General features: G+C 41.9%; 1 protein-coding gene across 5 annotated transcripts in view; it reads right to left on the bottom strand.

Annotated features, from left to right (window-relative positions):
- Positions 1-10373: 10373 nt before the first annotated feature.
- Positions 10374-16728, bottom strand: part of LOC308062777 (contactin-6-like) — a 169137-nt gene continuing 162782 nt past the window's right edge. For all 5 annotated transcript variants that reach the window (XM_080384700.1, XM_080384702.1, XM_080384701.1 and 2 more), the window contains 3 exons: positions 15959-16071; positions 14046-14214; positions 10374-13345 (listed from right to left, as the gene is read on the bottom strand). In XM_080384700.1, the coding sequence (XP_080240826.1) occupies positions 13242-13345; positions 14046-14214; positions 15959-16071 (386 nt within the window). In that variant the 3' untranslated portion in view covers positions 10374-13241. The remainder of the gene's footprint in view (positions 13346-14045; positions 14215-15958; positions 16072-16728) is intronic.

The raw sequence follows: 16728 nt of genomic DNA, 5'->3' as shown, positions 1-16728 counted from the left end.
AGAATTTACCAAAACCTCTAAGGAAGCATTGCTGAAGGCTCCAAAATCCCCACATTATTGCCCGGTTTGGGGTAGTAATTGTGCTTTTTCAGTGGCGGGGGAGGGTAGCAGTGGTGAGGGCATGCAGCACACACACACCTCTCACCCGCCCACACATTCACACCCCACCCACCCCCCAAACCCCAACCCCTCCCCCCCAGCTACAGAGCCATTTGCAGAGCAGGTACAGCCACCAGAGAGCCGTGAAGGATCTTACGGTGCCCACCAGCTTAGTTTGAAGACTCCAGCCCCGTGGCTCCCCTGGCTCCCTCTTCTGCACTCGTGATTCTCAGAGATTAATCTGGAAATGCCGTCGCCTTTTGGTGTGCTTTTATTGAGTTCCCTTTTTCCTATAAAGGTTTTATCTACTCCACTGTTGACTTGATGCCATTCTGCTTCAGAAATTCTGCTCAACTTCGACTTTTCTTGCAGCACAAAGGCAACCTGAGAGCCCTTAAAGACATCATTAAAATTTTTATTTCCATGCCTTTCAAAGCCCCCGGAAATACATATTGTATTACATGCAATCGTTGTAAATAGCATTTATCTTAATGCAATAATCTCAGTCTAATCTTCCAGTGGTGTGAATATCCTAAAAAGAAGGCTTAAAGAGATAGATGCTAAATAAATTAAAATGAGCTAAGGGAAGGTGCTTTATAACTCCAGAAATATTGCAAACATTATTTAAAGTAGTTAATATTTTTACAGCCTCATGAATGCTAATCTCTGGGAAATCTCAGGTAGCAAATATAGTTTTAATTCTCAATTTTAGTTATCACAAACTGGAACTGTAAATTAATTTCAACACTATAAAAAGTAATAGAGACGTTTATTTTCTTAAGCAATCTGGCTTATTCAGCTGCAGACTAAATCTGAATTAATGGTCCTGGTATGCTGAATACAAAATTAGTAATAATGTGAAATGCACATAACGATAATATCTGCTGGAAGAGTTATAATGCTAGGGTCCAAATTTTTCTCATTAATATACTCCATTACTATTAAAAAAATGATATTGAGCTTTCTAGCTGGCACTTGAGTGCTTTTCTGGCAACTTCCTTATGAAAAATGACACCCTTTACAGTATCAGTATAGCCAAAGTGTACTTCATTCTTTTGGGGACGCATTAAATGTAGAATTACAATGCCTGTTGTGTTTCTATAATCAAGAATCAGGCTGAGGGAAAACCTTAGACAAGTCACTGGACGTAACATCCAGGCTTCAGTCTGGATGGATGAAAAGAGCTGCTAAGCCATTCTTTTGTCCATAAAAATGGAAAGAACAGGGATCAACAATGAAACCCCAATGCTGTTCCATGAAAAACCCAGCTGTTCAAGAGCCATTGGCACTGCCCTGTCCCAGTGGAGACATTTCTTCGATTATAGATGGAGGGCCTGTATGAAGCTGCATGTATGTTTCCAGAAGTGCCAAGACAAAAGACAAGAAGCAGCCCAGAGGAGTCCATAAGGGGACTGAAAATATGATCAAGAAAAAAAGTGAATTAGAGGCTATGGGAGGTACATGTGGAGCTGTGAGAAAAAGTAGCTTCCAGTGTTTGGTCCTGTTGTGCATCAGAAACCAGCCAGAACACTTTTTTTTTTTCCTTCCCCCCCCCCCCCCCCCCCCCCCATTAGTGACAGGGTATTGCTAAGGAGATATATTTCTTGGGTTTTCCCCCTAACAGAAGCATCCCACAAGACACTAGCTGTCCTTTGCCTCGCTCAGGCCCTGTTTATGAACAAAGGATTTTCCTGCAGCAGCCAGACAAGAACAGCACCCATATATATGCAGCTCTGAGAACGGCACCCACCAGAAGCACCCAGGAGCGGTGGGGTGGGCTGGGACCCATGCAAACCCAGCAGAGCCGGTGGGGCTGCCAGCCCAGTCGCTCCCACCAAGCCCCCCCGGCGAGCTCAGCCCATCCTTGCCTCCACCGGCCCTTCATGCTCAAAGGTTATTTGAAAGCCCTGGCAAACCGGGGGTGAATCGCTCCTGACTTGTGGCATTAAACAAAAGTCAAAGCAAATAGCAAAGCAAGAACGAACTTACTCTCCAGCATTAAAGATGAACATCTTCAATGGGAGAGCTCGCAGAGAAATCTGTCCCGACCCTGCAGATGCTGAAGGACTGTCCTCTCCCCAAGCCAGAGCCCTGCCGGAGGGCCATGTCGGAGAGCTGTTGGGGCTGGGCTTGTATTTTGTAAATACGGTGAGAGGGGATTGAAGAGGTGCTGGGCACCTCCTGATGCATTTGCTCTGGGGGCAGCTGATGCCCAGACTGCTGCCAGGGATGGTGCTGGGGGAGGCTGGGCTGGAGGGCAGGGCAGAGCCTCGGACAGTGGTGGCAGCTTCTCCCACCAAGAACACAGTCCCCCTCCAAAGGGTTTTATACCTCAAGGTGTTTCTGCAGTGAAAGCAAAAGGTTTTGTGTTCACCAGCATTTATTTTGTTTTCTTTACTTTGGGCTAACGAGCGTGAGTCAGGAAACCATGCAGGGAAAATCAGTATGCTTTCCAAATAGTGCAAGCATCAATTTAAATCTACAAAGTTGCAGTGGGCTATATAAAGATTTATTAATCAAAACATTTGCAAAATATTGACTGTGTGCGTACGCCGTTAGGCCTGAGAGATCATCTGCGAAGTAAAGCTTGAATTAATCACTTCTTCTCATACATTAATCTTTGCAGGATAAAAAAAGATATGTAGGAGATATTTGTGGATATTTTCCTAACTGTGTTTTGGTAACTTCATTTTCTAGTTTCAAATTATTTCCACTCAACAGTTGTCGTGTAGAGGGTAGAAACAAAAACTCAGGGTAAGCAGCCAGAGCGTGGCTCACAGAACAAATGTTGTTTTGGAGGGGGCTGCCGCCTCCTGCCGCCCCCCAGGGACCAGCCCAAGGCTCGAAGCTCCCGCAGGGGCCAAGCACAGTGGCACGCTCACACCCGGAGCGCTTGGATGCTTCAACGGCTGCTGTGGAAAATCTGGTTGGGAGGATTTGGCAGTGCCTGTTCCCTGCAAAATAGAGTTGTATCACAGGCATCAAGCAGAAGAAAATGTATTACTGATGGAAAAAAAGCAAAACCAACCGGTATTTTAGTATCCAACCAAAGAAATGTTCCTGTTTTTCTTTTTAATGTTATTTTCTGTTTATTATCTAAATGCATTATCTAAATGCAAAATATTAAGCTAAAGCATTAAATAATGTTAAAACATGAAAACAATCTTTGCAAAAAATCTCTAGTTTTGGTGGTTTGCTGCTAAGCAGAAACAAAATGCGCACACACAAAGAAAACTGGAAAGCACTATAACCCCATTTCTTTGTGGCCCCAATGGGCACCTACATGTTTGTCAGCTCTTTAAAACCACGAAGGCATCCACACTTCTGTCTGACAGTCTTTGTAAACTACCTGAAGTTTTCTAGTGACCAGCAAATGGCTTTAATGAAGACTATGTGTGGAAATATATGTGGGTGTTTTAGTGTTTCAGACCTGAAAAGAGATGTCATAAAAATCAAGCACGTCTGATAAAGCAATATGCAATGTTTCCAAAACTGAACTTTCCCATCCCATCCTCAGAGGGCAGATGCCTTCCTGCCAGTGCCTGCTTGGCTGGGAGAAGCCTGTGGATGCACAGGCAGCATCCTGGCCGCATTGGATGATGATGAAAGCTTTATTAAACACAGGGTATTGTGCTGATTAAAAACCGATGGCATAATTTGGCCTGGGCTATTTAATTTTATTAAATGCCAAAGTATGTACCAGCATAGCACGGAGTGCTTATGAATCAGTAAGTGCTGGCAGGCTGATTTCACTTGTTGAACTTGTGAACTACCACAAAGTGACCATACTACAGTTGTTGTCTTTAATTTAAAAAAAAAGAATCAATTTGTAGGGCTAGCATGATGGTAAGCAACAGCCATGATTTTATTTCATGTGTGCCTTTTAGTGGTTTTATGAAGACATTTTATAAACAAAGTTTTAAAGTGCGAGGCGTGTTATCATTTTATTTCCCACAAACAACTAATAAGCCAGAGAGCCAGTGATGTATTTATAGCAGAATGTATTTATAGAAGAAATCTTCTAGCGACTGGGGGGGTAACGGGGAAGGAAAACACATCCCCTAATGCAGAGAAATGATTGGGAGCTCATACTTATGAATGTAGTGCCATGGATAAGTTAGACAAATTTTTATAGGCCCTAGATACCAATGCCTGCTGCTATACACCACCTACTATTGCAGAATCACTCATGATTTTCCTTCCCAGGGAGAGAGGGAAAATAAAAATGTATTACTCTTTTCATTACACAGCTCTCTATGTTCTGCTCCTTATATGTATGTGTGTGTGTTTATATATACACACACATAAAAGCTCACTTAGTTACTAACTTTTCTTTTTAATTTCATTTTTCGTAAGTACACTCCGCTCTGTGGGTGCCAGGGGTGGCTGCAGGCAGCTGCAGGAGATGCTTGCGCCCCAGATGCTGCACCAGCCACCGGGTACCGCTGGGGCAGCCCAGCCCGCAGCTATCCCTGGGCTGCCTGCACATTCGGTGGAGATGGAAATTCATTCTGAGGTGAAGAGTGAAACCTCATCTAAATCAATGAGACCAAACTCTTCTCCACATTAAATCCATTGCTTACTGGAATAAACTTCATCTTTTGCCAACCAATATAACAGGCACAGAACAGAGCATCTCTCTTCTAACAGACCGCTGTGGTACTTGGGCATGGGGAGAGAGGTGCGTGTTTATTGAACAGGAGCAAAGGATCGTGTTAAGATTCAGACTTCAAGAGAAATTTTCAAAAGCTTTGTGAAACTCAGTAGCCTGGGAGAACGCCTCTGTCAGAGGGTGTCTCTGAACTGGAACAGTGTGGGAGTTCATAGATGTTCTCTATAGAAGATATTTATCGGTCTGTAATAATGTTACTTTACATCTTTCACTAGAAAATGGATATATACAAATCTATAAATTAATAGACATATATAAAAATAAATACAGTAATACTGACTTGTCAACGGCATGCAGAACAGATTTCATTAAATAAGAGTAAAAATGTTTCACCCTCTAGACAATTCTGAAATTACTTACCACTGCAAATGGGAAGGGGAACTGGAATGGTTCAAAAATTTATTCTGAACTACTGCTTTTGAAAATATTAGAAAGTCCTCTTTACTTCCAGTAATGCTGAAGAAATGTAATTATTTTCTAATGTATCATAAAAGCATGCGTATCTGTGCTGGGGGACACCTGTGCCAGCTGGAGCAGGAGGGGCTGTAGGAAACAAGATACAGCACTCGTTATAAACCTAACAAAACTGCTAAGTAAAACGTTTATATGAAGCAAAACAGTGCATGTATCATAAGAAAAAAAAAAAGTCAGAGAATTGGAGACATTGAAAAAAATACTCGGTTTAGTTCTGTGTCACTGGAAGATACATCTCCTGAAAACATCAAAAAATCCAGCGTGTTCCTCTTCACGTTTTGCTCTGAAGAACCAGTGTTTTCTGATGGGAGACTGCTTCACACAACATTTTCCAGCCACCTTTAGCACAACTACTGCCGATTGTCATCATGTGGGAAAGTAAAGCATATATTGTGTTTTAGCTGCGGTTCCAGCAGCGTGCAGGGACGTGGCCTCTGTGAGCCAGGGAGGAGGCGGCAAGGAACGTCCCCGCTAACGGGACAAGAGCCCCGACGTCCCCCTTCCCCTCACCTGACCTGGAATAAGCAAGAGCCTTGTGATGAAATCCCGTGCAGTCAGATGGCATTTCCTCAGACAAGCTCATAAAACCAGATAACGGTTGAACTGCCAGATTTTGGGGGCTCCAAGCTGATCGCTGCTTTCCTATTTTATTTCATTCTTGTTCTTTAAAACAAGCAGGAAACCTGCCAGCTAGAACAGAACTTCTCTGCAGCTGCTCACCTTACTTTCTCTGCTTTCCAGGGGCCATAACAACTGACCTGCCCCACCGATGGTTCTGTACATTTGCCAGAACTGAGCTGTGTCAGAGCTGAAGCACCTTTTGGCTTTAAGGGCTCATTTAAAATCAAAGAGAAACTGGCTTCGGCACTCCTTGGTGGATGGCATGGGCGGAGAGGGGCTGACAAAATTCATGCTGCCGATCGCTGAGGGGTTGGGAGCAAAGTTTCTCTTTTTCTTTTCTTATTTTCTTTCCGTATTTCTTCACCTGGCCTTTTCTGGGCATTCCCCCTCCCCCCCCCCCCCCCCCCGTTATGGCTCCTGTGAGCTGTGCAAGATTCTCCAGGAGTGTTAATTCCATTTTAAATTTGTTATCATAAAAGAAGCCTGAAATCCTTGGGAGGGAAGGGGGGGATGGGGGGCGCAGGTCAGGGGGGAGTTTCAGTATTTGATGTATGGTTTTGCTTGCTTTGTTTTAAAATTTGTTAGAAATTCTGCAGGATAGGTTTGAAGCCTGGGTTGACAGAGAGCCTCAAAACAGAGAGAATTTACCCATGAGAATATCTACCTTTGAAGTTAATTCAGTTTTCCAAGCTCCTAATTAAATGAAGAAGTTGCAGGAAGCCACGATACTTTGCATGGGTGGTGGGTGGATCCGGTGTCATAACCCATGGACTCATTCGAAGGTGGACTTTTCTTGGCCAGCAGCTAAAAAAAAGCTAAAAAAGCTAAAAGCCGATGCAGTGTAACCAGTTAAGTATTTCAGGGGCATGGGATCCTTTCCTCAATTTGGGAAAACTTGAGAACAGTCATGATAAACAGTAGTTATACCTGCTTTGTGTATGGATATGCATATATATGGATATGCGTATGATGTAAGATACATGTGCAGAGCAATGGTCACATGGCAGAGCAGGCGAGCAGCGGTGCCAGGGGCAGCACTAACTTTGCTGCAGGTCCTAATACTGCAGGAAAAAGCAACATTTTATCCTTCACGGGGGCCCTTGGGACAGCTCAAGCTCCTCCTCATTGGGAGCTCATCTGAACTCCCAGCCTGTTGCTGGGTGCCTGATCACCCGCCAGCTTCCCATAGCCCACCAGCATGGCCAGTGCTGGTACCAGCATTAGAAACAGCACCAAGCTCTGAAAAAATGCACTCACCAGCCAATGTCAGCGGAATGAACAGCCGTTTACTACTCCTCCTCTTCAAAATTCAAATGCCTGCCTGTCTGTTCACCATCCCAGCCTTCCAGCCCGTTGCCTCACTGAGGTTGTGGGCTGGATTTATCCCAGCCAGGGTAATAGCGCAGGGGTTAAGTGCTGTAACTTCTTTGCTCTGCTCTGCATTAGCGTTCATCTCCTACTTTGCTCTGCTAGAAGCAGGAACACAAAAAAGTACTTCTGGCTCAGTCTGTGGATGATTTTTATCAGCTCATTTTGGTCAATAAAGAAAGAAGTCAATCACTCCTGGAAAATAGCACTTTCCAGTACTGTGTATACCCAGCCAGTACAATCGCAGAATAAATCAATAACCACATTAATCAATATGATGTAAACTGCTGATCTCTGTGGATAAATTGTACTGGTGTAAGGCGGCTTTCAAATAAATTCTAAACCCACTCAAACTGCATAGGCTTTAAATCTACTAAGGGCAGTGGGACACGTGAAAGATTTCTGCTGTTTCTCTTTAAAATCTCTGGGATAGCAGGGCTGCGGAATAACGTAACCAAATCATGCTGGCAGTGCTCACAGACACACAGAGCCTACTTTAATGAGACTCCCAGAAAATACCCCTTAACTCAGCTCTGCCAGCAACAGGGGGATCTCTGCCACGGTGCGATTCCTCAGGAGGAAAGGTCAGGCTGAATAGGAATGGGTGCACGGAGAAGGGAAGGCTGAGCTGCCAGCTGGTTTATTTTACAGCCCCAACAGCTGTAGGAGGTTTTGCTTCTCTAGGCATCTCCATTTTTAACGAAACCCTGAGCCTCAGCATCTCATTTTTGATTTTACATATTGCCATAAATGCAGGACCTCTGGCAGAGCCTGCAGGCACGTTGCTTGTACGGGAAGAAGTGGGTTATGCCTCAGGAGAGCGGGCTGGTGGCCACCGCGGGGCTGCAGCAGGCTGTCCCTCTCCTCCAGCTGCACTGCCCCATGCGTGGTCAGCACACAGGTAGAAGGAGGCAAACAGGGATATCATTTGTGAAAACTTGCGTTGGGCTTTTCACCATGGATCTGGATGCAGTGCGGAAAAAGAACTCGCTGGGAGGTGATGATAGCCATGAAGTTGTACATGGAGTTAGTAGGAATGCAGAAGGGATGTGCACAGGTGGCGGGTATGGGCTGAACGGAGGTTTCAAGCTTTAGCATCATAATTAATAGAGCTACGCTGAGCACATTAGGGTCACACCAGCTACTTCTGGCAGAGCAGAAAGCAAAGCCACGCACAGCAGTGTCCAAGCCAGGTCCTTAATTAACCTGGCCCATCTCCCACAGCGGCTGTAGAAAGGTGTATTTAGTCCAGTGCAAAAATTCTAGAGGCTTGAATGTATGTTGTGAAAAAACTGCGTATTGTAAGGAGGTGTTTTGGTGTCCTTTTGTGTTTCAGAATTGTTCCAATTCATCCTCTAAGGATGGGAAGTATTTGTAGCCATTTTTCAGTACTGAAATATATTGGCATCTATAGAATAGGTTAAACAAAAAAAATATACATAACAGTATTATTAATACAACATTTTAATTGCTACATCAGACATATTTTCAAGTATTAAGTGCTAGGAACTGATAAAAAGAAGTTTGTATAAAGAAAGCCTGAATGATTGAAATTGAAGCCATTTGAAGGCCTGTATTATACCATGCTGTCAAAATATCCAGCTGACCTTTTCTGCATGGTAAGCTTCTCCAAAAAAAGATTTTAGACCAGCTATTTTAATAGCACTGATTTTTACCACTGCCACCTCCTTCACTTTTGGATTAGATAATGGCCAGCAACAGAAATGCCGAATCCTTACATACACTCTGAAGATGACCAGGGCATTATATACAAAGTCTTTGCAACCTTATTTAGACTTTTAGATAGACAGATTTTTCTGAATGCATCAGTTGCCATTCTGTTACACTTCCAGTCCATACCATTCCTGCAGCAAGTGGCAGCCCTTCATCGATTCACACCCAGCAGCAGAAGGCAGCACGTTCACAGCATCTCACCTTGATGGCTGAGGTCGGCTGGACCACTCATGGGCTGAAGGATGCCCAGGCTGCGAGGTGATGTGCATTCCCACACCACCTGTGCTTTCAACAGCTCAAGATCCTTGTAGAGATGGTTTTATCATACTCGTGTTCATCCAAAAGCCACATTGTGACTGCTCCTGCACAGGCATTTTAACCCTAATATTCAGGAGCACCGAGATGCAGCAAGTCTCTGGCACTCCGAGGGAAACTGTGCCTTGGAGATAGCAGTGCCAGAGCAGGTTGAAGGCATTGGTTTATTCAGAAGAGGACAAGTCCTACCCTAGTTTTTCCCAGGGAAAGGCAAAGAGCAGCTGGACATCTGCTCCTTGAAAAGGCAAAAATCTGCGGAGGGGTGTAGGGAGGGAGGCAGGATCCTCAGACACCAGGTCAAGGCAGCCCAGCACATCCCAAATACTCTCTAAGCAAATTCTCTGTTCTGCACAGGCTCTGAAAATCATTGGGGGAAATTCTCTGCAACTGCACTACAGTCAGATATTAATAAAATCTTTTCCCGCTTTTACAACACATTTATACGTAAGTGTGATTTAGAGCTCTGTGTCAAGTCGTCACCAGGGCTGCATTCCAACGACCTGCAGAAAACACAGGGTGTTTCTGCACTTCAGGATAATGTTGATTTAGGGGCTGGTACAATAGCACACATGGGCTATTTTATTTAGTTTCTTGGCATTCGTATTCAAAAATTGCTCTATAAAGAAGGGAGAAAGCATTAAAAAAAGTTTAAATGCTCTTAAATCACATAGAAACATTGTGTTTAGAGGGAACCGAAACATTTGGATAGACTCAAAATTGCTTTTTTCATGGAGAAATATTTCGCAGATGTGTTAAATTTAAAATGAAAATCGGACTGTGACACTTTCTCATTTTTTGGTACTTTGCTTAGGTTATCAAAATAAAATAGGTATTACTCTTCCAGCTATTTGAAGACTTAGGCTGGGCTGTGATTTGATCTGGTGCTTCTAAATCTGGTAAGATTGGGCTCAAGGTTCCCTGCACTGGGCACCTTTAAGTGGGTTTTTGATTCAGCTTCCCAGTTGCTAAAAACCATGAGTATTGCAGAGGTTTTTTGTTTTACTTTTTCCACTGTTTTAATTTCAACTTCTGGTTTTAGGGGATTTATACTTTTCCCATTTTCAAATTTTTTCCTGCAACTGAGTGACAAAACTATTTTTGACCCTTTTTTTTTTTTCTTTTAATGAAAGCTGCCAGTCATCTGAACTCTTTCTATTTCAGCATTGGGTGCTTTAATAACATTTTCACTTAAAAAGGACAGCTGGACTTCCATCGCTTTCAGCAGCTCAGACATCAGTTCGTCCAAGTGAAACACCAAAAAAGAACTGGGGGAGCTGAGGAGAAGAAAATGAACCTGCAGAAGCAGAGCGTGTGTGTGTGTGTGTGTGTGTGTGTGCGTGCTATCATTTCTATATTTAAAGGTATTCTCCTTAAGACTGCTTGGAATTTCTGCTCCCAAGGCAGACTAGTCACTTGGCAATCCACTTGTGCTCCAGCCCTAAGAGGATTTGGCACGGGAATATCTTTACTCACGCTAGTGGTCTTCCCAGGTCGTCCCTTACTTTACAAAAGGGCTGTTCCCATGGGAGTGACAAGACGGGGCTAAAGCAGAAATTATGAGGTTAAACACCAGAGGCATAAGAAGCCTGATTTTGAAAAGTACGTTCTGCAGTGACAAAAAGTACCTTGCAAAGAACATCAGCAAAGCATACAGAAATGAAAACAAACCTGAAGAAATTATTCATTTTTTAGTTTCACCGCAAAGAAAAATGTTTTTATTTCATTAGGGTATTATCAAGATTTTTAATACCATATCCACCTCTTCCTAAACTGTTCTCTTCTTTTGAAAGCTATGTTAAACCTCTTCCTAATAACTCTTGCGATTAGTATCTTTGTAGAAATCCCAGAGGACAGGCTTCTAAAAGTGGCATTATATTTCTAGAGCCTCTCTGTAATTAAGCATCTATCAGGCCTTCTATTCAGTTGTATAGAACTGCTCTGCAGAAAATCTCTCTTTGCTTGAATGAAAATAAATGGTTTGTTTAAACTTAGCAGAAGGATTGCATTTACATTATGAAATACAAGAATTTTATATTCGGTTTAACTTGGGAAAAACCCCCAAAGGTACCCACTGCGTAATGGACACAAGAAGGTCTGGGAGTGAGCTGCCAGGGCAGAGGGCAGCTCCGGCTGGAGACCTGCTGGGATCTGTCAAATCTCCACCAGACAGTGGTCAGCTCTGCCAAAGAGCTTGTTGAATTCAGCATGGGGATTATTAAACATCACCAGGTGTAAGTGGCATTTGCTTATCCACAGTAAAGAAAAATCCCCAGGTTTCTACAGTCCTGTCTTTGGTGAGACCACAGCTGCACAGCCACGAGAACATGAAACACGCTCTTTTGGCCTTGACGGTGTCAACACAAGGGGGAAATGTTTAATGGTGAGCATGAATCCAAGTGAAATGCCTTGTCCTCAGGCCTCAATATCCTTTTCATCCTCTGGAGTCCTTAGATCAAAACTGGACATCATTTGGTAACATGTGCTTTTGCAATTTTTTTTATCATTTATGATTTCACTTAATGTCAGTGTGTGTGGAGTTCTCCCTGGGAGCCCAGCACTTGGGCTCTTTGAGTCATCTCAGGTACCAAAGTTTTGGTAGCTTCCTATAAGATTTAACATTTTAGACTCTTGCTGCCAATTTGGCCTCCCATACCCACAGATAAGAAACATGTTTATTATGCTGTTTGCAGGATTACCGTGCACAGATGAATCTCTATCCTTTTGCTCATCTGTGTGCTTAGACACCATCACCCCCATCTGAACCTTTTCCTTTTAAAAAATACTATGGAACATTTGATTTACTTGCAGTTGTAAATGGTTACAAAGATGACATAACATGTATTTGACAGCAGTGAAAAGAAAATATACTTCAGAGTAAAGTGGGAAGGAAGAAAATGTGCCCCAGTAATTAGATGAGACAAAAAATTACCTTTTATTGGATGTTGTTAAAGCTGACATGAGCGTGACTTCACATTTTGAGCTGACTTGAAAGCTGTGCTCACTCCTGTGATTGTCATTCTAATAACTCAATAGGTTGAAGGGCTTAATTAGATGCTTTTATTTATATTTCAAGATGATGAAAATCAATGTTCTCATTTACCCTCTTACCCAGCCAAAAGATGAATCTACACTTCCAAGCTATAACACAGAATAACCGTATCAGGTGAGAGAGCAACGGAACCCACTTGAAGACTGATATATTTCAATCTCCTCGAAAAAGGTATTCAGCATCTCTGCTAGTTTTGTTGATGAGAATAGTCTTTGCATGAAAAAGTCCTTTAAAATGTATTTGAGAATATGTAAGGTACCTCATAAAAGGTATTGTCTTGTTCAATTCTGGTTCAAGGCTTGCTGATGCCATTGAAAGTCCTTCTATTGAATTCAATGGGCTTTGGGTTGTTACATATGATTCCTTTTATTTAAGTTTCCATTTTCTGAAGAAAACAGTACAGCATACTTCATATAATGCATTGTACGACACCCCCTGCAATACAAACAAGTGCAAAAAGTAAACAAATAGCTTTTATTTAATTGAAAGTGGGACTTTCTTACAGGTTACATTGAAGAACGTGAGATAAACGGTATCCACATCACAAGCAATTGCAAATCTCTTCTCTCAGTCGTATCAGCTCGGCACAGGTCTTTCATGCTTGACATACCATTACACTGGAGTTTCAGTAAGAACTACGGCTTGTAAAGAATTTGAGACCACTCTCCTTACAAACTCAAGTTATGTTTTTCATCACTCCCTTTAATTAATGCATATATATTTATCCATTAATTTCAATGGCTATTTTTAAAAATTAATGTAATATTGATACCTAACGTTTTATTAATAATAGATCACTTCTATCTCCCCCATCCCCACTGTTTTTCTTTATCAGGAATGTTGTTCATGATGAAGATAAAATCTACACGTGGTTTATTTTTAAAAGTCCATGGCTGAGCACTGCTTTAATCATCGAGGAAAAGAGTACGTAAGAACAGAACTCAATAGCAGGATCCCAGATGTCAGTATATGGTTTACCCTTGGGGACAATTTTATTGCTCCAGAGCTTAAACCTGTAAAAATATAAACACAAAATTTTCTGACAAAAGTAAATTTGTGTAGAAAAAAAAGAAAATTTTTTCTATGCATTCTAGCATAACAGTAGTCTGTTTTGTTTTCAAAGTTAAACGTTATCCACAATTGTTATTTCTGTTTATTTATTTTAAAAATGTAGCAGCCTTTCCATGGAGTATGGTTTCGAATCAGCTTCCCACCCTCCCTGCGCATATCCGCTTTTAGGAGGGTTTTGGCTCATTCCTTGCAAAACTGTGCTCCATTTTGCAGAAACAGTAAGTCACTTATGAGAGCAGAGGCTGGACCCTGGGCGACCCCACCGCAGCCACAGTGCAGGGCTGAGGTTCTCCCTCTCGGCAGCATCATCTCAGCAGATGAAGAGCCATGTTACATGCGAGAGCTGCAGCTTTGACTCCAGTGAGAAAGCTTCTTTCTCTGTCCTTCCCCAGGCATTACAGGCCAGGGCAGAGGGAGACCTACACTAAAAATAAGGTCACATCCAAGTGCTGCACAAAATACTTTCTCTGCTAATGAATCTGAGATTACCAGAGACTAATCTACATGTACCCAGCCTTACAAAGCAATGGGAGGGAGGCCACCTACTGTAATGGAAAGTCAGTTAATCTATTGTACTTCTTGAGACACACAGATTTCTTATTACACAGTAACATTCAGAGAAAAAAATAACATCTCACGTACTTGATATTTTTGGAATCCTAATTTCCTCACTGCTGCTGCCATCCCCACCGTCACTGACTGTTCTTATTTCTATGAGATAATCTTCTTCAAATGGTACCAGAAGTTCAGCTGAAGTGTTGTTTGTCTCCAGTATATGTGTTTTGCTATGTCTGTTTTGCCTATACAAAATCTAAGTAAAAAGGGATGAGAAAACAAGAGTAATTTTTTTATTATTATTTTTAATGGAATATTTTTTTTTTGGCAGAGAGTTTCTTCTGTCATGTCCCAAACTTCTGAGAGCACTATCAGCATCCTGCAGAGTATTAAACTTAATTCAAAACATCGAAATACATTCTGCAGATTTTGTAATGGAGACCCTAGTGAGCATTCACTCCAGCTTTCAGGAGAGCCTCTGTGTGACAAGCTGAGGCTCATCTTGAAAGCAGCGTTATGAAAACCTTATCCAATATGTTTATGCTCTTCTGTGAATATGGAAGGTAGACACACCTTTAAAAGAGACTTCAATCTGTAACACCTTTTATATTCAGAATTCATCTGATAGTGCAGGAACTGAGGTTTTAGTTTGGGCTTTTTTTTTTTTATTTTGCCTGGTTGTGGTGAGCATTTAAACTCAAATAGAAATGTTCACATTGGGTTCTGAGCAAAACTACTGCCTGCTATTGAAAACCTGGGACACTGCATAGCAGTGTGTCTTTAAAGATGTCAAGAAAGGACAGAAATTTGGGTAGTAGCATCTGGGTTTCCACTGAGGAAGTACATTCCTACAACTAAACATGACAGATCCAGCACCTGCTGGCACTTAAGTCTTTTGCTAATGAATCGCTGGGCCAAGGTGCAGCGCAGCTTGGGGAGGCTAGACAGGGATTCTACAGACTGCCAACAGCTTTTTTTCCTCTAAGAAGCCTTTCTTCCTTAGTAGCACATCAACATCAGTGTTTGACTCCTTCCTCTTGACAATCTTTTGACATTTATGATAAGAAGGACAACTGAGGAGCAAAGCAGAAGGCTAAACAGGAATCATTCAATAAATATTGCAGCAAGTACTTCAAGCACTCTTTGCACATCAAAATGTAGTAAGTGTAGCCTAGGAGCAGGCGGGTTAGACACAAAGGAAGAAAGCTTAATAGTCCAGTTTTAGCATTTTTCCCCAGTGTGTGGAGCTACTCAAACACACTCACTAGGGTGTAAATCACTCACTAGGGTGTAAAACAATATGATCTCAAGAAATATTACAAGGCGTGTGTGTGTCCTTTTCCTCCCTAAACATAAATAATTCTGTGCAGACACTAAAATGGCTAGGAGCATGAGGTCCTTGATACCGAGACCCTTTCCTCATGTAAGCACTCTCCACCTCCATTTTTGTAGTTCTTCAGGACTAAAAAAGTCTTTCCATAAGTCTTTTGGGATCAGAGCCATCAAAAACAAACTTTAAAATAAATTTTTATTTCCTTTAAAAATAGATTTATGGGAGTGCTTTTGATTTCATTCACATTGATCTTTACATATCTTCCTAGCTCTTTTCAGAGGTACATTTAAGAACCGCCAGAGAATTACAACTTTTAAATGTGTTTATGCCTACCTTCAATGCTTAAGAGACTGTTCTCTACTTATATATGAGAGAAACTCCTTCCTCAAAAAGATGCGAGTGCAAGAATCTCAGATGAGTAAGATTACAAGGAAAAGGGAACAAGACAGATCCAGCACTGGGGATGGAAAATCTCTGTCCCTGTTCAGAGGTCCTACTCTGAACGAACACAGCTCTTCTTCCATTTGTACAGATGTCAGCCAACCGTCCCCAATAACTCCACAGAAGTTACTGTTTTCCAGGTACCAAACAGTCACCTTTCAATGTCACTGTTTGTACCTCTATTATAAACAACATGTCTTATTAATGAGAGAAAGAAATTACTTACTTTGTAGCCTAGCACCTCTGATTCATTCTCCATTGTTTTAACATGTTCCCAGTTCAAGCAGATTTTGGAATTTGTCAGCTTCCAAGCGATGTTTGCCGGGGGTTGACTCGGTGCTTTAAAAAAACAAAGATGATGGTAATCACAAGACACAACCGAATATTAATTTGCATAGTGTAATTGAATGAGCTGCTGACAGGGAAGTAGCAAATGCATGGGTGATTCAAATCTAAGAGAAAAAACATTTTTTCAGTCCATCGTTGCTCTCATATCAGTTAGACTAAAAATCTATTCACAGTACAAAACCACTTACTGTGAGAGTTCATTTTTGAAATTAGGAAAAGCCTGACAGTATCTGACAGTTCAAGTTGTATTTCATAGATTTTGTTTAAGTACTATGTTGTTCCTATCTCTATTTTAATGTACTAGAGAATGTTTTGCTGTATGGATTTCAGAAAAAGCTAAAACCAGGAGCAAAATACAAAAGACAAGATTTTCATCAGCCATGAGGACAGGTTACAAAGAACTACACATTAAAGTCTCCATGTGATCCATCATGAAACATTGTAGGGTTTTATAAATTCTCAGCACAATAGGCTGAGAGTAGCTTTTCAAAGGCTTTTTACGCCTAAGTGAGAGGACTTTGAAAATTTGCCTACAAGTGACTGAAATCGAATCCTGTGTGAACATGTGAAGTTGAAACTGTGCCTTTGAACTGTATCTCAGATTTGGAACACCACATTATCTCCTGACCATGGTGCATCCTCCTAGGC

The sequence above is a fragment of the Falco punctatus genome (genome assembly GCF_963210335.1).
Source record: "Falco punctatus genome assembly, chromosome: 4".
Lineage (NCBI taxonomy): Eukaryota > Metazoa > Chordata > Aves > Falconiformes > Falconidae > Falco > Falco punctatus.
This window is presented reverse-complemented; position numbering and strand designations above follow the sequence as displayed.